At 34.3% G+C, this 22938-nt stretch overlaps 1 protein-coding gene across 15 annotated transcripts in view; it reads right to left on the bottom strand.

The window, feature by feature from the left end:
- Positions 1–22938, bottom strand: part of BIRC6 (baculoviral IAP repeat containing 6) — a 246461-nt gene that overhangs the window by 116589 nt on the left and 106934 nt on the right. For all 15 annotated transcript variants that reach the window (XR_004352692.1, XM_032652164.1, XM_032652166.1 and 12 more), the window contains 12 exons: positions 21527–21658; positions 20511–20726; positions 19494–19677; positions 18714–18869; positions 17215–17348; positions 16417–16570; positions 13890–14006; positions 12113–12267; positions 11064–11190; positions 8587–8697; positions 6983–7116; positions 2863–2990 (listed from right to left, as the gene is read on the bottom strand). Coding sequence is in view for 14 of the 15 variants with exons in the window: in XM_032652164.1 (XP_032508055.1) it covers positions 2863–2990; positions 6983–7116; positions 8587–8697; positions 11064–11190; positions 12113–12267; positions 13890–14006; positions 16417–16570; positions 17215–17348; positions 18714–18869; positions 19494–19677; positions 20511–20726; positions 21527–21658 (1748 nt within the window). In the remaining variant the exon portion in view is untranslated. The remainder of the gene's footprint in view (positions 1–2862; positions 2991–6982; positions 7117–8586; positions 8698–11063; positions 11191–12112; positions 12268–13889; positions 14007–16416; positions 16571–17214; positions 17349–18713; positions 18870–19493; positions 19678–20510; positions 20727–21526; positions 21659–22938) is intronic.

The following is a 22938-nucleotide window of genomic DNA, read 5'->3' as shown; positions in this document are numbered from 1 at the left end:
CAGGATTATCCTGACATAAAAACCAAAGGTATTATTTTTAAAAATGCAAATATCTCTCATAAGCATAGATTTTGAAATCTTCAACAAAGCATTTGCGCCACCAGGGAAGCAACAAAGCATTAACTACTTAAACAAGCAAGATATAAAAAGGATAATACATCATGACCGAGTGAGTATATATCCTGGGAATGTATACTGATCAACACTTAAAAAAAAAAAAAAAAATCAGTGTAATTTATCATACCTACAGATTTTAGAAGAAACAATATATGATCATTTCAGTAGGTGCAAAAAAAGCAAAAAGACATACATACTATTCACTAACCACATGACTGTACAAAGAAAAATCACAAATATATATATAACTCTACCTATAACTATATTTTTGTATCTATGTCTATATGAATAACTATATCTGTATCTATAAATATACCTACAACTCCTCCCAAATTGATCTACAGATTCACGCTTATTCAGTCACAATGGAGAAGTGTTTTTTTTGGTTTGATTTGTTTTTGTTTTTGTTTTTGTGGGGGTGGTGGGGGATCAATAAGCTGATCCTAAAACTTACATGTAAAAGCAAAGAAAGCAGAATAGCCAAAACAACAAGAACAAAGTTGGAAAATCCACACTACCAGACCTCAAGAAATAATATAAAAATACCAAACCAGTGTGGTATCGGAAAAGAACAGACAAAAACATCAATTCTATAGAGTCCAGAAATAGAGCAAAACAAATATGGTCAATTGATTTTTGGAAAAGGCAGAAAGAGAATTCAATTTAAAAAGGATGTGTTTTTCAACAAATGGTATAGTAACAATTTGACATCATCCACAGGCAAAAAAAAGAAAAAAAAGAACTTAGACCCAAATGCAAAATTTAACTCAATATAACCTATGTGTAAAACCTAAAACAATAAAATTTCTAGAAGAAAGCATAGAGAATCATCTCTATGACCTTGGGTTAAGCAAGGATATTGCTATGAAACAAAAATAATAATAAATAAAAGAAAAAGCTAACAAAATTTCATCAAAATTAAAAGCTGCTTTTTCAAAGATATTGTTAAGAAAATGAAAATATAATCCACAGACCAAGAGAATATATCTGCAAAACACTTATGTGATATAAATGAGTACCCTCTTCATATGAAGTCTGGGTACTTCTTCTCAACCTATAGTATTAATTGAACTAAAAAGCTGCAGGCTAATTTATACGGATGCCAGACACTTTCTTAAAAACATACAAAGAAAACAAAAGCTAAGAATATATTTGGGCCAATGTTATGGACCCTATTAAAGAAAATGTGCTAGAAAATGTATGAGGTGTGTACAGGGTGGAAGGGTGTGGAAGAGGAGCTGGAAAAAAGAATTCTAATTAGTTTTTGAGGCACGTAAACCTATAAATACCTTTACTTATAAAAAAAGATATAAAATAGATTTTTTAAAAAAAGACAGCATGTTATAAACTAAAACAAGATTGATATTTCTGTAGGAAATGTTAGAGTCAATGTATTGAATTTTCACATGAAACCTTTTACTGCTAGACCCTACATAGACAGAACTATACTAAAGTCTACATCTAATGAGTGTATTTAGAGGTCTCACATACAGTTTAAAAAAAGCCTAGTTAAAAGAAAAATGAACTCCATGGTAACTGGTTTTTGCTTCTTAGTTGGTTTTATTTATATCACACAAAAACCTCAAGTTCATGTTTTCCAAATACACAGATGCATATCATAACAGCATGTTTTTGGTTTTGTGAAACTACTCCTTCCCACACCTGTGCTTCATTGTGTATACACTACAAACAAGTTGAACTACAACCACATTAGTGTTTTAAAATAGTTATGAAGGAGGAAGAAAACAAATGAGGATAGTACTATAAAATTTTCTGCAGCTATGAAAACATACGCCATATAAATTTTTTGTGTTAATTTTTATACTGGTTTCAGGCATTTTGCTACTGATTTATGAAAAATAACTATTATTATGAATTAATTTTATAACTATTATAAATCATACCTTTTTCTGATTTCTAATATTTTCAAACTAATTTTTAAAGAGTGATATAATCTACAAGTGATTTGAATCATTTTCTAACATACATTAATTTTTTAAAATTTCACTGGCACTTCCACAATGAAATTAAATAATAAATATAGCAAACAGCACCTTTAATTTCTTCCTGATATTAATGGGAAGTTTTAAAATAATCAAACATACTAGAGTTTGGTTTGTTCATAATGTTGTTTTTTGTAACTTTAAGATGATACTGTTTATATTTCATTAAAAGTTTTATCAGAAAGTAATGTTGGATTTTATGAAATGCCTTAAACTATGACAAAAATGACTCATTAATATGGTATCGAAGCATTCACGCATTTTAAGAATCAACCCATCACGGTCACAGTTTATTCTTTTCAACCTATTGCCTGACTTTGGTAATCAATTTATTTAGGATTTCTGTATGAGATTAGTATTTAACTTTCTTTTTTAAGATATCTTTTTTGGGTTTTATCAAATATAGGTTTCAAATAAAATTACTGGTAGCTTTAATTCTCTACCTGTATTCTAGAATAATTTAAACAGCTTCAAGTAAATTTCACCTAGAAGGTTTATACTTCCTAATCTATGAACCCGTTATTCCTTTCACAATAGAAGGAGTTCAGGATCTGGGAGAGCCATAATGAAAAGAAGTGAAAACAACTGGGAAACATACCAATAAACCTTTCCCTCTTAATTCCTAATATCGTCCTGCTTATCTGTTCCCAGATAAACTCCCAACAAATGCTAAGGGAAAATTAATTTGGAGGATTACCTATTGCTTCTATATCAGGAATATATGTAACACCTTGACATTTACCTTTCTGTTGAAAGTATATGAATTAGCTTGAGCAAAAATTCACTGAATAGCTGAGGACATGTTGAAGAAAGATGCACTTGTAATCGGGTAAGAAATTCTTGCATAGCTTGCGTAGCTGTTGGACCAACCTGAAGAGAAATGAAATTCTGTTGACAACTGCTTACTGATCCCATCTACAGAATTATTCATTTAAAAAGTATCATCTGTATGCCTTCTTTGGAGAAATGTCTACTTAGGTCTTCCGCCCATTTTTGGATTGGGTTGTCTGTTTTTGTGATATTGAGCTGCATGAGCTGTTTGTATATTTTGGAGATTAATCTTTTGTCAACCTAAATTTCCATCAACAGATGAATGGATAAAGAAGATGTGGGACCTATATACAATGGAATATTACTCAGCCATAAAAAGGAATGAAACTGAGTTGTTTGTAGTGAGGTGGATGGACCTAGAATCTGTCATACAGAGTAAAGTAAGTCAGAAAGAGAAAAACAAATACCGTATGCTAACGCACATATAAGGAATTTTAAAAAGTGGTTCTGGGGCTTCCCTGGTGGCACAGTGGTTGAGAGTCCGCCTGCCGATGCAGGGGACACGGGTTCGTGCCCCGGACCGGGAAGATCCCACATGCCACGGTGCGGCTGGGCCCGTGAGCCATGGCTGCTGAGCCTGTGCTCCGCAACGGGAGAGGCCAAAACAGTGAGAGGCCCGCGTACAGCAAAAAAAAAAAAAAAAAAAAAAAAAGCAGTTCTGATGAGCCTAGTGGCAGGGCAGGAATAAAGACGCAGACGTAGAGAACAGAGTTGAGGGCACGGCGGGGGAAGGGGAAGCTGGGATGAAGTGAGAGAGTAGCACTGACATATATACACTACCAAATGTAAAAAGGATGGCTAGTAGGAAGCTGCTGCATAGCACAAGGAGGTCAACTCAATGCTTTGTGGTGACCTAGAGGGATGGGATACGGAGGGAGGATAGGCTCAATAGGAAGGGGATATGGGGATATAAGTATACATATAGCTGATTCACTTTGTTGTATAGCAGAAACTAACACAACATTGTATAAAGATGTGGGGAAAAAAATTCTCTTTCCCCGTAGAGAAAAAAAAAAAAAAAAGCATCAAATGTTAAGTCAAGAGCCATACGGGTGAAACTTTTCATTTGAAGAACAAAAATATTAACAGTGATAGCAGGAAACCAATTAAGCTTTTAGATCTTGATATACTTATTTTAAATCGAAAATTATAGCTTCTATTGTCAATATTTTTTTCCTTACGGTTTAGAATAACTTATGTTACTTTTATTTAATTCAATACAGAAAGACTCACCTGAATTACACAAGAATATCTTTATAATGCTTTCAAAAGCACAAAGAACTTATGTACTGATTTTCACAATCTTCTTAATTATCCCATTTCAAAACAAAAGAACTCAGACTCACATTAAGTGATTCACAAAAGGTCATGCTTCTAATGACTAGCAGAGCAAATACTAAAGTGAATTGGGGAAAAAACCCTACAAAAAACCCCTTAAAGCTAAAAACGAACCTGTATCTATTTGTAAAAAAAATGCTTTCCCAAACTTCTATCTCTTCAATGAAAAAAAAGTGATAGCGAGAACCACACCAAGTACCCTGAAGTATGTTTTGGAATGTTATGATCATAAAATCCTAGAGGAGTTTTGGGAAAAACAAAATGCAATGTAATTCTCCAAACCATTTTAAAGTTAACAATTTCTAACACTGAGTATAAAAATCATAACATTCATAACCAAACTACAAAACCAAAATATCTGAGGAAAGCTTGACCTTCAGTAACTTTTACTTTGCCTTTAAAAAAAAAAAAAGAGAGGAAAAAACACTACTTTATACAGCGGCATGTTCCCCGACACCTAGGCTCTATCACTACTAGTTGTATAATTGTGGGCAATGCAAATAATGCATGTTTACTCATATGTAAAATAAAGAAGCTGGAATTAGTGATTTCAGGAATCTTCACATTCCAAATTCATGCAATCTTTATGTGTAATAATCACTTGATAACATGCCTCTAACCCTATCAAAACTCTGGCCCAAACTAATTACAAGTAGTTTGTTCCTTCTCATTTTTTTCCTTGTCTGGTTTATTTTATGATGATCTACAAAAATCAAGTCTATTCAGTATGAGAGTACTGACTAAATGTATCCAACAGAACTTAAGCTCCAAGAAAGGCAGAGACTCGGACAGGGTAACTACTTAAATCCCTAGCACCTAGAACAGCACCTAGACCTAGCACATAGATAAGCACATAGCTAAGAAATAAAAGATGATAACCTTGCAAGATAATCTTGAATAACGTCCATTGGAAAGATGCTATGAACACTAAATATATTTTATGCGAAAAGAAATATAATGAAGGAAAGATATTTTTTAAAGTAGTACAATATAACAAAAGCTAAACTGATATAAAAGAAATCTGTGGTTAGACTAAAAATGTTTATAAGCTCTGATATATCTTTTTTTTCTGAATTAACAAAAGCAATATTTTTTTTCATTTCAGTTTTGAGATATAATTGACATACAGAACTGCATAAGTTTAAAGTATACAGCATAATGATTTGACTTAATACATCATGAAACGATTACCACAGTAAGTTTAGAGAACAGCCATCGTCTCATATAGATACAAAATAAAAGAAAAAATGTTTTTTTCTTTATGATGAGAAGTCTCAAGATTTACTCTCTCAACAAGTTTTTGCCTTCTGGCTACCTTCATCCAATTCCCCCAACCCCTGCCTCTGGTAATCACGAATCTGATCTCTTTTTCTCTTTTTCTATGTGTTTGTTTGTGTTTTTTTATTTTGTTTTGTTTTGTTTTGTTTTGTTTGCGGTATGTGGGCCTCTCACTGTTGTGGCCTCTCCTGTTACAGGCTCTGGACGCGCAGGCTCACCAGCCATGGCATGTGGGATCCTCCCAGACCGGGGCACGAACCTGTGTCCCCTGCATCGGCAGGCAGACTCTCAACCACTGCGCCACGAGGGAAGCCCTGTTTGTTTTTGAAGTAAAATTCACCTACAATGCTATATTTGTTCTTGGTGTACAACACAGTGATTTGATATTTCTATACATTTCAAAATGCTCACCACAATAAGACTAGTTACCATCTGTCATCAAAAAGATATTGCATTATTATTGACTATACGCCCCACACAGTACATTTTATACTGGTGATTCATTTATTTTGTACCTGGAAATGTGTACCTCTCAATTTCCCTCACCCTCCTTCCCCCACCCCCACCCCCATCCCCCATCCCCCATTCTGGCAACCAACTGTTTGTTCCCTGTATCTAGGACTCAATTTCAGTTTTCTTATGTTTCTTCATTTGCTTTGTTTTCTAGATTCCACATATAAGAGAACTCATATGGCATCTGTCTTTCTCTGTTTCATTTCACGTATCGTAATACCCTTTAGGTCCACTGATGTCATCATTTTGTTTTTTGTTAAATAAAATAGTTAATAGTATAAAAGAATTAAGTTAGGTGACCTGTCAATCTTGATAATAGAGGTCATTTAACATAACACGATTTTTTTTTTTGCGGTACATGGGCCTCTCACTGTTGTGGCCTCTCCCATTGCGGAGCACAGGCTCCGGACGCGCAGGCTCAGCGGCCATGGCTCACGGGCCCAGCCGCTCTGCGGCATGTGGGATCCTCCCAGACCGGGACACGAACCTGTGTCCTGCATCGGCAGGCGGACTCTCAACCACTGCGCCACTAGGGAAGCCCATAACACATTATTTAAAAAAATTTTTATATTCCCCAATTTTTTAAATGCTTCCCTAACATTAAGGTAAATATCTGTTTAGAATGTTTCTCAAATTATATAAAATTAACACCAAAAATATATCGCTACATAAAAAAATCCAGCAAAATTCCAAGAGAAAACTTACTACCTGCTATAATTCAGTTTCAGCATAGCTATTATTATATGTAATTCAAAACATTTTATTACATTGATACATAAGAGGTCATCATTTAACGCTTTAGCAATGAAAATTTTATGTATTTAGCTGCACTTAAAATTTCCTTTACAAATAAGTTTACTGTATAATCTGGGCCTATCACTGGCTTTCAGAAGTCACATTACCTGTGGACTGTGTTGATTTGTTCCATGTGGACTGGTGCCAGAAAGAAATTTCACTAAAACATGAATCAGGTTTGGATCTGAAACCAGCAGATGGGCAGTACTCTCCTGAGTTCCAATGGCAGTACTGGAACCAGCTATAAAACATTAAAAAAAAAAAAAAAAAGTCCCCAACAAAAGGACCCCGAAACAATGGAAATGCAGTATTTAAAACATCTTTTAATTTCAAAGGAAACTCACATATTCCTGGGAGTTACTAAAAGGATCTGAATCTCTACTGCACTGACTGAGCCTCATTCTCTATTTTCATCTGCCATAGATCTCCTGCCTCTCTCCTAGTTCGGCTGTGAAAAATACCTAGTTTAATGTGCATCTTATTCAGTATACAGTCAAGTGGAAAATAACTAAATGCTTACTGTCCTTTTGGTGAGCCTATTCTTAGTAATTATTTCCCCCTTCCAGAAATAAAGATCTATTTTTCAGGTAAATTTTAACACAGCCTTCTAAGATAAACTGAAGCAAAACCTATTCATTTTTGCATGTCAGCTACATAAAGGTTGTATACTGTTAACTGATACACAGACAATGCACAAGTTTTCTGAAGTGAATAAAATATCCTTGAGTCAAATCTATCTTCAGTATCACATAGGGATGTTTTCAATCCCATATTTGGAAAATATTATATTCCAAACGAAAAATGAAGTAGCATTTGATTCTCAGCAATGATTTTAATTAATACCTTTATCAATGTGACGCTGCTTTCTAGTCAATGAAATTAAGCCCAAAGAGAATGGGGATGAAATCCACCCACCTGCTGTCATAACCTACAGATGGAATGAAGATTTCAATTCACAAATGGCTACTCCTTGCTCTCTAATATGAACTTGGATACCTACTTCCCAACAACCTAAGAATGTCAGATAAAATCTAGACCTAAATGTAAAAAGTAAAACCAGTAAGCAGTACAGAAGATAATGTATGAGAGTATCTTTGTGACTTTGAGATACAGAAAGCCACAGAAAGCACTAAAAGTTCCTTTCTTAAAAGGTTCAGAAATTAATTTTACTATCTTAAATGGGAAATAAAGGAGTGGGGTGAAGGAAGTAGGAAACTAATAGGACTTTAGAATCTGAGAAGAAGCGATTAGGTTCAGTGAATGAAGGTTTTAGATGTGAAAAGCATACACCGAGGAACCCAGTCATATACGTTCATGAATATTATAATGAATAAATCATTTTTAACTGCTAAGTTACTTTAAAAAGAATAAATAACCAACACAAGACATAGACTAACATTAAATACTTGACTTTGTACTCTAAGAGTAATCAATTTTTAAAAACTAGTAAAAGTTTTTAGAAGGTAAACATATAATTTGATCTTGTAACTGTAGATAGATGAGAGTATATAATCAAAGTAAAGAAGCACAAAGGGCAAGATACATTAAGAACAACAACAAAAAGAACAAATTCAGAAGAGACATATTCAAATAAAGAATTTAATCATTTTCACAACTATATCACTTCTTGAAAAAATCTTTTTTAAGAATCTCATAGCAAGAATAATAAAGTATATGTCAGAGATTTAGAGGAATAAATATTTGGACTTACGATTAAGCTGCATGTTTGTCATGAGTGTTAGACTATGAAGAACAAGGCACCATGTCCGGAGCAAAGTATTGGGATACCACGCTAACACCGTGAGAAAGCTAGTTATTGATGCTACGTGGAAAAGAGAAAGGGGAAATTTTAACTCAGAAAAAGCAAATGTTTACTGAGAATTGAAACAAAAAGAATAAATTTTAAAACATGACATTATTTTTTTAAATCAATTCACTACCTCGTGTCCTCAAAACATATAAATAAAAGTTCCCCATTAAACATAACTAAAGCATTAGAGAGTCAGTAACATTTTATATCTATGGTTAAAGCTCATCCCATGACAAATAAAATAAGATGTCATCACTATACATTTGTTGTCCTTTCCAAACTACAGGCATTTCTACTGTAACACAATTTGTGTTTTACTAAAAATCCTCACATTCTGCAAAGCCAAAAACTGAAAATAATAGGGCATATTGGAAAGACAGGGATGCGGCTGACCGTTCAAAACCAATGTAACTTTACAAAAAAAGCACAAACTAAAACAATAACTAAGTCACCTGCAAGGCCTAAATAAGAAGCACATGTGGCAGGTGGAGAAGCCAAAAAAGTTATTAAAAATAAACAAACATAATACAGTGCCCAGTTTTTGCCCTTAAAACACTGTGTAGAATGGCTGATTCCAGATCTCAGGCAGGAAATATAGTTTGGAACACCTATGCTATTAAAATCTAACAAAGATACAGTTGTGTATTTCACAAAAAAAAGCAAAACCAAAAGAATCTAATGAAGCATCATCTTACCACAAATAGCGTGATTTCAGCATCAATAAACATAATGATTGTAACAGAAACGTAAGAAATATTTTAAAATCACGAACTTATACAGATATTTACTAAGGAAACTAAGTGGTCATGATTATAGACTACTTGTGAACCAATTAATTTTTAAATTTAATTTTAAAATACAGAAAATTTCCAGCATTTTTCCTGGCTCTATATAAAAACTGTATCTCCAAAGGGTGACATGATAGCACATGAAAGGAAGTTTCTCTTTATGTAAGTATTTCAGTTAATAAAAAAGGAATAACAAAAATTAGACTATCTTCATTTCAAAACTTCCTGTGAACTGCTACTAATTCTAGGCATTAATCATTAGTGTCTATTAACAACATAAAAAAAAGACAACCTATGAAACTGCCTTAAAAAAAAAAAACCTCTGGGCTACCCTGGTGGCACAGTGGTTCAGAGTCCACCTGCCAATGCAGGGTACACGGGTTCGTGTCCCGGTCTGGGAAGATCCCACATGCCGCGGAGCGGCTGGGCCCGTGAGCCATGGCCGCTGAGCCTGCGCGTCCGGGGCCTGTGCTCCGCAACGGGAGAGGCCACAAGAGTGAGGGGCCCGCGTACCACAAAAAAAAAAAAAAAAAAACTCAAATCAGATTAAGCTCCATGTCTAATTACCAATTTATAGAAAGTAGAGAGGACATCATAGAGATACAATCACTAAAAATTGGGACCTAGGGAATCTTGAAAGACAAACAAACTTTGTAAGGGGATTTAAAAAAAAAAAAGACAGATTAGACGAATTAAGAAACATAATTAATTAAAATGGGTAGACTCCATATGAAACCTATTTCAAATATACAAAAAAAATTCTGTAATAGTTTAGACAATTGGAAATTTGAATACTCACAAAATACCTGATGATAGTAAGAAATAATTACTTTTTTTATCCTTCTATTCACTCTTGTTCATGCTTAATGTTTCTCACAATAAAAAAGTTTTAAAAACTGATGGGAGTAAAATTTATAATAATAATCATTAATACAGTGAAACAGAAGGAAACCTAATAATTAAAGTAGGGCCAGCTCTTGCTGAGAGAATGCAGATGTTAAGTAGGACCGTAAGCCAGTGTGGCTGTCACTGAGGCTGACAGGCCATGTGAAGGCCATGCATGATGCACATCTCTAGAGAGAAAGCATCAGGAATAAATGATTTTTACTGTTCTTTAAATAGATTCCTATAGCCCAAGCTGAAAGCTAGTTCTATTCCTGTTGAAGGATATTATTCAAGTCCCACTATTCCCACATTCCTGCATTTGCCGAGAAAAAAAATGAAAGAACACAATTTCTACAAAAAATTGACATCCTTCTCCAATTTACCAATTCCCTAGAGGTATTTCACATTTTTCAAAAAGACCAGTTGCAAAAGAACAGCCTATGAACAAGACAATACTTTAAGGAACTACAATGTAAAGATAAACAGAACATTGTAGATTTTATGTCTGTGTTATACACAGACATAATACAGACCACAGAATAAGTTTTCTGTTCTCTTTCCTGCAAATTATTAAGTCAGTATTTTAAATATGTTTTTTTCACTACAACATTACAACCCTAATGACAAAGATTAGGTGTTAACCTAATCAATACCTTTTTAGATTGTTTATGCTACATTAATAACTTTCCTTCTAATAAATCTTACCTTGATTTAATGAAATGACAGGTATTCGATTAGCATTATATAAAAAAATGTCTGCTCCATTTTCTTTGTTTCCAGACGAACTAGAATTCAGACTCAATGTGAGCCACAACTGGAGAAGCGATTCCAACTGAAAAAGAATGTAAATTGACAGAAAGAAAATGTACCTATTAGGAAATACCATTTAAACAAAAATCTCATGTATGAATCCTTATGATTATGAGTAAATAATTTTTCTATTAAATACTTCTTCTGGGGACTTCCCTGGTGGTCCAGTGGTGAAGAACCCACCTTACAATGCAGGGGACACGTGTTCGATCCCTGGTCAGGGAACTAAGATCCCACATGCCATGGGGCAACTAAGCCCACGCGCCACAACTACTGAGCTTGCGTGCCTCAACTAGAGAGCCTGCATGCTGCAAACTACAGAGCCCACATGTTCTGGAACCCGCTCGTCACAACTACAGAGCCCATGCACCCTGGAGCCTGCGTGTCACAACTAGAGAGAGAAAACCCTTACGCCACAACTAGAGAGAAGCCCGTGCGCTGCAATGAAGAGCCCGCATGCCACAACAAAAGACCCTGCATGCCTCAGCTAAGATCCTGCGTGCCACAACTAAGACCCAACACAGCCAAAAATAAATTAAATAAATAAAAATAAATGTTAAAAAAAATACTTCTGGTTACTTTCAATTCAGTTCACAAGCAAACACATCTTAAAATTCTAGATCAAATGAAATTTAAATGAATTAAAATTTATAATTTACCTAATATAAATGTTTTACTAAATTAAAAGATGTGATTCAAGTCTTTAAATGCAGCTGTGTGTATAATATGTAGTTGGAACAAAAGCAGTAAAGCTTAAAATCATAAAAGTTATAAATAACCTATCACTGAGGAGCTGGGTTAATCAAAGTATCTCCAACATTTTTTCATCTGAGTATGACAAAGAAATCATCCCTGTTTGGTTGAGACTGATCTGCCTGTTTATTTTCATCTTTTCTAGGCTGGCAATAATGTCTAAAAATACACAATTTCTCCTGAAGTCATACCTGAACGTGATGGACTTGAAGCATGGAAAAAAGTTTGTTGAAACAAACATTTAACATTGGGACAGATGATAACTGTATAATGAGCTGGCTGGATAGGTTCGCCGCTTGTAAACCCCCTAGAAGCGAATCATCTGTTCCAGTGGGAGACTGTGATACTGAAAATTAAACACAGTTATGATTTTATACACAAAGTATCAGGAGAAATGTTAACTAGTTATTAATATGTACAGGTAAGTCAAGGTATATTTTTTTAAAAATTAAAATTGCATTCTTTAAAATGGTTCAGCATTGTATTATTTGAAAACCTGTTTTTACAACATTACTTGAAAGTTCAAAAGATAATCACCACAAAGAGAAGCTCCCAAATTCACAGGACTTGTCCACAAAGGGAGAAGAACCTTACTCTCTATAAATTTTTATTTTCAATTTTTTCCTAATTAATAAGAGGGAGGAGAAAAGGGAAAGAAAAAAGAACCCTGCCTATTTCTTGAGAAGGTAGTTTTAGAATAACCTAGACTCTAATCCATTGATTCTCAACCTTGATAGCACATTAAAATTGCCTGGGAAGTGTTCAAAAATTCTGATGCCAGGATACACACACCAAACTAACTGAGTATATATTCATGGGGAGCAGAGAAATAAAGGGATGTTAAGAGAGTTTTTCATATATTTAGAAAGTTTTATATTAAAAGGAGAACACAGTTCTGCACAGGAAAATAATCAAAAGATAGAATATATCAAGAAACAGAACACTAGACGAATCTTCTCTCTTTCTCCTTTTTTATATACTTCCTAAGGCAAGAAATACAGAATGCAAACCAAAAGAATTCAATTTAACATAGGAAGATCTAAAAATCCAAATTTCTCTATTGAAATGGGTTGGGAACTTTACTTCATAGGAGGAGGACATGATGTGCTTCCTAGGTTCTAACTAGTATCTCTACACCTTTACTCACCACCATTACCCACCATGTTTTTATTTTTCTTGGCCTAAGAAAAATAAAAATATCACCATCACCTCAGCACAGCTCCCATCTTAAGATAGACAGGCTGCTATCTAACTATACTCACCTGACAGAAGGGGATCTACCCAAGCCTAGAACAACATCAACAGTCAGCAAACCATGTCCTAACAGCCAAATCTGACAGGCCACCAGATTCTGTAACACGGTTTCTTTAATAGCCGTGCCTATTCATTTAGGTATATATTGTCTACAGCTGCTTTCCTGCTACAAAGTCAGAGTAGACCTGCAACACACCCTGTATAGCCCCAGAAAGCCTAAAATATTTACTATCCAGTCATTTACTATAAAAAGTTTTTCTTCTTTTGCTGTAAATAATTAGGTAGTAAATCCTCTCAATTCTGTAGTTCAATCAGGCCCATTTAGCTATCTTCATTATCTAAGTCTTCCATCTTGGTCTTAAAGGAAGATAAAGATGTTACTATTAAGAAACCCACTTTATCATAAATTTGGATATAATGCAACGAACTCCCAGGCAGCTAGCTATGCAGGCTCCCCCAGGAATTTCATTAACCGCACACCACCACCATAACAAAAACATGACTCGGGTTTTTGGACTGAACTTATGAACACTACATGGAGGTAATTTGTTCCCCCTCTGCTCTCCTGATTCATTAATCCTTTGTCTTATCTCTCAACTTCCTACTAACTTAGCAAGGGAGAATTTAAAAATCTATCCTTACTGAGTGCACCTGAAAATAATCAGGAGATAAACTGTTCATGGTAATTCTCTAAGAATGGTGACTTTTACTCACAGGTAGGAGATGTATTTGTTAATGCCTGTAAAATGGAATCTGCTTCTAGGGTTGACATCATTTTCAACATAAGTTCTGCTTGTTGTTCAAGTCCAACTTCTAGACGAGCATCTAGGGCTACAGAAAGCAATTAAAAGAAAAAACAAAACCTATTTGATAATTATTATTCACGTCCTACTTCCTACAATAAAATGTTGACATCTGAACCCAAAACAGGGTGAGGAGTGTATCTTCACATCAGAACAACCTGGCATGGGGTATCAGAGTTACAGCAGGTAACAACATCTGTGCAAAGGAGGCTAGAGATGGGAGAGTAGATATATAAAGAGAGGTAGATCAAGTAAGTGAAGTAATGATAATGGAAGCAAATAAATTAAGAATAATGAGAATCATGTACCTCACTATCAGAGAAAAGAGAAATATGGAAAAGGAAAAAACTAATATGAAGCTTATGGAGTAGATTACTGTTAGATTAACTGATATATCAATGTGGACTCATGGCATTCTAGATGGATAGACAGACAAATATAGAAATAAATATAAACACAAATGTGTGTACACACTCCCTAGATTTTTCCATCAAGAGAGAGTGTGGAACAGCCAAAAATTAACAGCAAGTCTATCTAGCACTCAAATCTTGAATTCTTAATCACACTTCTCCACTAAAAGGTTTTGAAATACCATTTTCCTTCATGAAGTGGCTAATTCCCAGTCTGGGGAAGGGAAAGTAAATGATGAGCCTGGGGCATTTTGTTATGCCAGAAAACAAGGAAGTGTTCAAAGAAATATGAGGACATTTCAAAAAGACAGAGACCAGATTAAAGGAGATACCATGGTCAAATCAGGGACATTTCGAACATCAAAATAAATAATGACAACACTGCGAATGTACTTAATGCCACAGAATTGTACACTTAAAAATGGCTAAAATGGGGCTTCCCTGGTGGTGCAGTAGTTGAGGGTCCACCTGCCAATGCAGGGGACACGGGTTCGTGCCCCGGTCCAGGAGGATCCCACATGCCGCGCAGCGGCTGGGCCCATGAGCCACAGGCGCTGAGCCTGCGCGTCCGGAGCCTGTGCTCCGCAACAGGAGAGGCCACAACAGTGAGAGGCCCGCGTACCGCAAAAAAAAAAGGCTAAAATGGAAAATTTTATGATCTCTTGAATTTACCTCAATAAAAACATGAAAATAATGATAACAAATTATAACCTACTGAATAAAATAGGAAACCACTGGTCTATTCGAAACTAAGTGACTAAAATAATAACTTTTTAAAAAAAGAATAGATTCCAAGTATTATTCTGCCACTCCAACCCATCCAAATTTTCTTACAAAAGGGAAAAGAATAACTTTTCACTGGAAAATATTGGTAGACATCTCCTTTATCAAGTAAACTTAAAACCACCAGCAGTGGTCCAAATTAAAATCATGAGCCACCTAATAGGATGCAGTAAGAAAACTTGAGCAGTACACTTTCTTGATATTTATGCCAAAAACACATGACCACAATCTAATTGTGAGGAAATAGCATACAAACCCAAACTGAGGGACATTCTACTGAATAACTGGCCTATAATCATCAAAAGCACCAAGGTCATGAAAGTTACCTCTGACAAAGTGTGGCAGACTGAATAAGACTAAAGAGATATGATAATTATGGTTGATGCTTGAACAACACAGTTTGAGCCACATGAGTCCACTTATACATGGACTTTTTTCAACAAATATGTACGCACCATCCATAGTTGGTTGAATGCATGGATGCAAAACCTTGGAGACGGAGGGCCAACTGTAAAGTTACACACAGACTTCCAACTGTGTGGGAGTGGGCCCCCCACCCCCACCAATTTTGTACTGGATCATTTTGCATAAAGGGCATAATTTAGACATAACTGCTGAAACCTGAATGGGGTCTTAAAGTTACTAATGTTAATTTCCTGATTTTGATGGAATGTGCTTCCTGATGTGTTTATGTAGAAGAAATTTTCTGCTTTGTAAAACAAACAAAATAAAACAAAAAAACATCAGATTACCAACTTACTCCCAAATGGGTCAGGATAACAAATGTTCTCTGTATTAACTTGCAACTTTTCAGTAAATGTATGATTGTTTCAAAATTTAAGAAAAGATTTTATTTTTAAAAAAAGTTATATACTCTATGTGACTAGAAGAGTGCAAAAATAATACTCAACGTGATTTCTTTCTGTTTACAGATAAAATATAAATTTATTATTAACAATAAAAATAAAAGGAAGCACAATTAATTAAAACCACCAGCAAACCCACACAACTCACAAATATATTTTGCAAAGTGTTATTCTGAGAAACGAAAAATAGACCATAAATAGAAGCTCTTCTAAACTGACTGACACACAGCTCTGAATGACAGTCACTCTCACGGCACCCCTGCAATAATAAACCCTCTCAGCAAACACTCAGGATCAAATTCTCAGGAGACAAAGAATACATAAATTGAGGACTTGTTTTAAGAATAGCTTATGCCTTAAAATATGAACACACACTTACCCTGAGACACTGAAACACTAACTGTCTGTGATCCATTCTTCTCTGTATTTGCTGGTGGCTTTGCTACAGGAATTCCAAGACCTCCTATGTATGGGTTGTAATTGTAGGTGCCATAATCAGCACCCCAATAGTCATACCATGTACTGCTTATTGGCTTAAAAGAATAGGAAAAAACTGTGGTTTATTTTTGCCTCTTCACGAAGAGTGACATATTATTTACATTACCTAAAGTCAAACAGGGCTACAAAATAAACGTTCTCCTTACCCTTTAAATTTCTAAAACATTATCTTAATGATTAAAGGAATGGTTCATAATATTCTCTCCATTTTATCCCAAAATCTAAAAAAACCTTATTTGTTAGACTCTGAGAGGTAATTAGCATCTTTAATAAAATCTCTTACACACAAAATGAACCAAAATAAAGTATTAGGGAGGTATCTCCTTTAGAAAAAGTAGCAGCTAACAAAGAAGTAGATTCTGCAATGAACCCAACTTGGATAAGCTTAAATGCTGCTTGAAATGTCAAGAGTCCATAACCATACCTCCCATGCTTATTAGTGGTTCTTATTATCATATAAGATAATGTTAGTGGCTATATTAATAAAACGATGTAAGTCCTCCATATACTATTCCACTAGTCCTATAAAAAATCTACTACAGTACCTAGAGGAATTTAATTTTGAGTAAGCTAAATAATGAGTTATATTAGGTGTATACTTTTGTCTTTTAAGTAATTAATAAACCAGAAATATAAGATGAAAGGTTTTAATTGCAAAGAATACTCTACTATATCGTACCTTAAAAACTTTGGCTGCAAGAGGATCCTTTTCCAAATCAATATCTAAAGGATCAATGTCAACTTCCATTAGATCCTGAAGTAGCTCAAGATCAATTTCTTTATCTTTTTCCAAAGAGGAAAGAGGAGGTGCACCTTCAAATAATTGAAAGTGATTTTTTTTGGTAGAGTACATAACATAAAATTTAACCAACATATTGCTTTTAATTACAGAAAAAGTTAATTTACTTATACATAATATATATTTCTACTGATACAAAAATCTCTAAATTTTTATACTTGACAATTAAGCGTAAGTATGCAAAAATATCACCCTATAACACGCCATTAAGAACACTAGTGCAATAATACGTGACTTCCTAGGAGAAAAGACCGTATGATTAATCCTTGTTGAATCAAGTTACATAAACTTTGTTGTTAAAAATAATCATTAACCATTTCTAGAATGAACAATGTTATTCATTTTATTGCCTCCAATATGTAATTCATTATATTACATCCAGTAGTTAAGGAAATAATACCAGGTATTAAAGTGAAAAGCAAAGATTTTAGTTTTAAGGCTGCTATTCACCTTATTTTTCTATCATGAATTGGAAATGATTTTGCTCTCAGATGACTCCAAATTTTTAACTAGGCTTTTATGCCTTACAACTCTTATCTTCCTTCCCTTCCCACCCTCTATTATTCAACATATATTTGTAGAATGCCAAGAAAATACTAGCCTGTATTAGGGTCTGAGTATATAAAGATTAATAAAACAAATGTCCACCCTCCAACAAATTAACAGAGGTTCAGAGGTGAGGGTACACTACAGAAATTAAACCAACTACAACGTAATAGGTGCTATCAGAGACAATCTAGAATGTAGGCAGCACCGACGGCGGTCTCAAGCATTGCTGGTGGTAATGGAAAAAGCTTCTTGGAGGAGAGCATGCTTTATGGGAATCTTAGATAAGAAGTTCACCATGCAAACTAGAGAAGAAAGTCTACTCCAGATAAAGGGACTATCAGACAGAAAGGATAAAATCATGAGAGAATCTAAGATTAAGGAATGAAACAGATGAAATGACCACAGCATTGCAAAACACTCTTCAAAAGTAAGGAGTACACCACAAAGGATTGCACACACTAAGATACACATTATAGTTTTTGAAAAGGCAGAAAACAAAAAGAAAAAAGAAAAAGAGAACAAGAGCCTTGCTATCTTTACCACTGTGTATCTTTAACTGTTTTCTAGGTTGTAATTCTTTCAACATAGCCAAATAAGACCATATCAAGGTAACACAGACCCTGTGAAAGGATACCATTTTATTTTAATATGCATTCAGAGAATCAAAGCAAAATATACTTATCAGGAAAATAACTGATATGGTTACTAAGGTCAAAGACCTAATATAAAACTTAATTTTATACTTCATTAATATTCTTAATTTTGAAACATGTTTCATTTTTTTAAAAAAGAGCTATGGATATTTTAAGTAAAAAATTTAAAGAATGTACCTGTGATATCATGTGTCAAAGGTTCATCTATAGTTTCCAGCAACTGAGCTGAAGACTGCTGCAGGGCATCATCAGAGTCACCAGCTGTTGCACCTACATCATCACTCACTGTTCCTTCCTCCATGGCTTCTGCAGCTATTGGAGCCAGCAACTCTCCTGCAGGTAAGAAGAGCATCCTAACTGCTTTAGTAATTAGTAAACAGACATCCAAAACACAGGTTTTCATCCAGTATTGAGAATAGCATGTGTACTCTACCAACCACAAAAGATTCTGAGGCAAATGAGTCCACACCTACCCAAGGAAATGCTAGGGCTCACTGCATTACCCTCAAATGCTAACTAATAGCAAACACAAAATGTGCGATATGAACAAGGAGTTATTATAATCACTTTACACACATTAACTCACTTATTCATCAAAATAACTTCATAAGAAAGATACTTTTATTATCCTTATTTTACAGATGAAAAAACTGAGGAGCAGGGAGTACCTTCCTCAAGTGCACATAAAGAATTAGGAAGCAGCCCACTGCTGGTATTAACAAGGAAGTTGACTAGCTCCAATACCCCTGTACTCTGTAACCTAACTCCTCCATAAAAACTTGCATTTATTACAAGTGTCAACATAATTAAACGCAAAAGTAATTCTAAATGGTTGCTACTGCCATACATGAAAGAGACATTTTATACTTTTGAGGAGCTCACAGTTTCCTTTAAAGATTAGTCAAGCAGCAACAAGCTAATTTTGACATACCTTATTAAAAATAAATCCTAACAAACCTGCTAAAATATCCTGTAGCATACAAGTTAAGGAATATTGAGCCCAAGCACCACCCCAAGATATATCTCCTCTATTGAAGTCAGTTCCAACCAAAAGTAATAGCAGTCTTTCCAGTTGGGGTTCATTCACAATCTCACACAGATGTATAGTTGGCCTCGTGGCATTCGCAATGCGTGCAAGAACCTGTAATACATTTTATAAAATCATACACTTAAATAGCAATTAGATATGTTTTCTCCAAAAATAAAGCATTGAAGTAACTGCTTTCAATGAGATATGCTTTTGATGTCAAAATAATTATTTGATGTAAATGCAAAAGAAATGTAACTTCATGGATCAAATATTAAAATCCAGGTAAAAACCTGAGTTGAATAGTTTAAAATAATTTCTATAAGCAATGAATATGCTACAGGAAAGCTTTCAGGGCATTAATACACCCTTCATTGCTATAATCTGACACTCGTTTGTAGATTTCCTATCCTGATAATAATAATTTCCTATCCTAATAGACAAAAGGTAGGCTGTAGATAGACATACCCACATTACTTACATTTCAAATCTACATTAATCTAGTTTTAACTAGGTTAAAAATATACATTAGGGGTTTCCCAGGTGGCGCAGTGGTTGGGGGTCCACCTGCCGATGCAGGGGACACAGGTTCATGCCCCGGTCCGGGAAGATCCCACATGCCGCGGAGCGGCTGGGCCTGTCAGCCATGGCCGCTGAGCCTGCGCGTCCAGAGCCTGTGCTCCGCAACCAGAGAGGCCACAACAGTGAGAGGCCCGCGTACCGCAAAAAATATATATATATACACATTAGGTCTCCTAAGAAATAAGTGCCAAAATATTTTTAAAACCTTTCAAGGCACATTAAAAAAAAAAACTAAACTGCATAAAAGGAAAACCAGTGAAAGCACTTTTATTTCTCTTAAAAATCAATTAAAAACTGCATTTTTTCTTATTTCTTTTTCTTACTAAGTCTGTCTAATTATAAATTATGCCTATTCGTTTACTTACCTTACAAACAAATAATAAGAGATCTGCATGGCATGTAAAATCCATGGAGAGGAGAAAAAGGACAAGTTTCTGGACTACTGAAATACAACGTTCATGGGCCAGGGTAAATGGAAGTGGTTCTATCTCTGGGCTTTCCTTTGTTGTTGTAACTTCTGTGTCTAAATTAGAACGAGACCACTCTGCTGTCCGACGTAATCGAATTAAATCCTTAAAGTGCTGTACACAGAAATTTACAATATTTAAACCACTGTTTATTGAATGAAAATTCTTTCAGTAAAAGTTTATTTATGAAATGAAAATATTCACTCAGAAAACTTACAACTGCTAAAGAACAAAATTTTTAGGCAAACCATAAGCTTCAAAAAGTAAGATTATTAAAAACTATACTGACCAATATACCTCATGTCCTATTTTAAAATAAGGTATCAGATACATAACAGAATATCAGAAAGGTGAAATTCTATAGAAAGGCTACATCAGGTCAAATCTAACATTTTAAATAAATATTACCAAAACATCCTAAATATAATCATAAAAGGTGAATGGTAAAGAAACCTATATATACTAGGTACAGAGTATTAATTCATTTCAAACTCTGATGGAGTAACTGTAATTTCATATTTACAGAAACACAATATGTCAATTTGGTTGCTACATACAAATGTTATCCCCCAAATTTAAAAAAATATATCATTATTTTTAAAAATTTTACGTATAAAGGACACATTAGGAAAACCATATATTTCCTGAGTCCTTTTATCTTCAATTTACTGGAACACAATTCACTTTAGAAGAAATACACTAGAAAAATACTTTAAGCCCACATTAATCATATATTTACTTGAGTTAAAAACTACCTTTCCCAAAAAAGGTACATAGAATAGATTTTTGTTGATAAGGAGAATAACAAAGTTTCCTGATCATTACTAAAAATACTTAACTATTCAAGTAACTTAAAATACTAAAAGGGAGAGTGACTTTTCTAAGATAATTACATTAAAAAGTAAAGATCATACCTTTGAGGTCGCCTGCTTTAATTTGGCTTGCTCTACCAGAAGTTTATATGATGATCCTTTGTTGCTTTGTATTTTTTCTTTTTCCATCTGTTCCACCAAAGCCTTCTGTTTTGCTTTTAGTAAGTTAAGTTGCTTAAAAAAAAAAAAAAAAAAGTTAATCTTATAGTTAACAGTGTTAAAAACAACACAGTAAATTATTATACTCCTCAGAATCCATACATCAAACTAATGGAATAAGTAATTCTCTGAAAAATCTAGTTTAAACTGTGTTGCTGATTTTTTAAAAATCACTTCCAAATTCCAAATAAAAGATCTCCCCCTGTTGTAATTAAGAAGTAATCAATTTCTTACCCATGGGAGAAGGGAAATAACTGGAATACTTTTTTATGTAAGCCACTAATGAGACTGACTGATGGAGTATTTTTTAAACAGAGGAAAAGAATTATTTTTAAATACATGGGGAAAATTCTTTTATTGTACAATATTCTTAGCTTGGCTTTTATGGGAATCTTCAAAAGTAGAACATTTTTTGGTATGTCTATGTTTTTTATTAATTAAAAAGTTTATTGCAGTAACTGTAAATTCACATGCAGTTGTTAAAAAATAATGCAGAGATCTTTTGTACACTTTACCCAATTTGTTGGTTCAGGTATCCACCACTACAGTTAATACTGTACACCATCACCAACACAAGGTTTCCTCATGTTGTCCTCTTATGCTGCCTGCCCTCCTCCCTCCTATCCTATCTGTCCCATCCCTACCCCTGGCAACAACTAGTAGGTTGAAATGAACAAGTAGACCAACAAGGAGAAAAAAATTTCTGCCTAGAAAGACCTTGAAAATCTGCTGAATGACAAAACCACTTTGCCATATATCCATTACGCAGAACATTACTCTAAACAGAAAGTCACTAGAACATTATAGCCATAATTATAAATGCACAATTTAGTTAAGAACTTAATCTACCTTTTCAAGGAATATTTCCTAAATTTCTACTGTTTCTACATATTTTTGTTATCAGCAAGAAAAAGAACATTATATTATAAAGAAATATCCATTTGGCTGTTATCTCCATATATGAAGAAAAATATATCATAAATTAAAACCAGCATGCACGTGTATTAAATAATCAATACATGGTATGTGAATGTGAGAAGAACAAATCAGTATTTTCAGAAAATTGTTCCAAAAGTTCTACAATTAACATATATAACAACTGCAATCAAGAAAAAATATAATCTTTATTTTGAAACAACCATAATCTTAATCAACAATTTATATTGCTGTACAAAGACATTTTTTCCCTATCTGAGAATAAGTTGGCAACCTGATGACCAATCACCCCTGAATAGTTTAATGTGTATTTCCTAGAAACAAGACCCTTCTCCTACAAACCGTAACACAACCACTAA

Source organism: Phocoena sinus, chromosome 13 (assembly GCF_008692025.1).
Source record: "Phocoena sinus isolate mPhoSin1 chromosome 13, mPhoSin1.pri, whole genome shotgun sequence".
In the NCBI taxonomy this organism is placed as follows: domain Eukaryota; kingdom Metazoa; phylum Chordata; class Mammalia; order Artiodactyla; family Phocoenidae; genus Phocoena; species Phocoena sinus.
The sequence above is the reverse complement of the archived record's forward strand: the minus strand, read 5'-3'. Positions and strand labels throughout refer to the sequence as shown.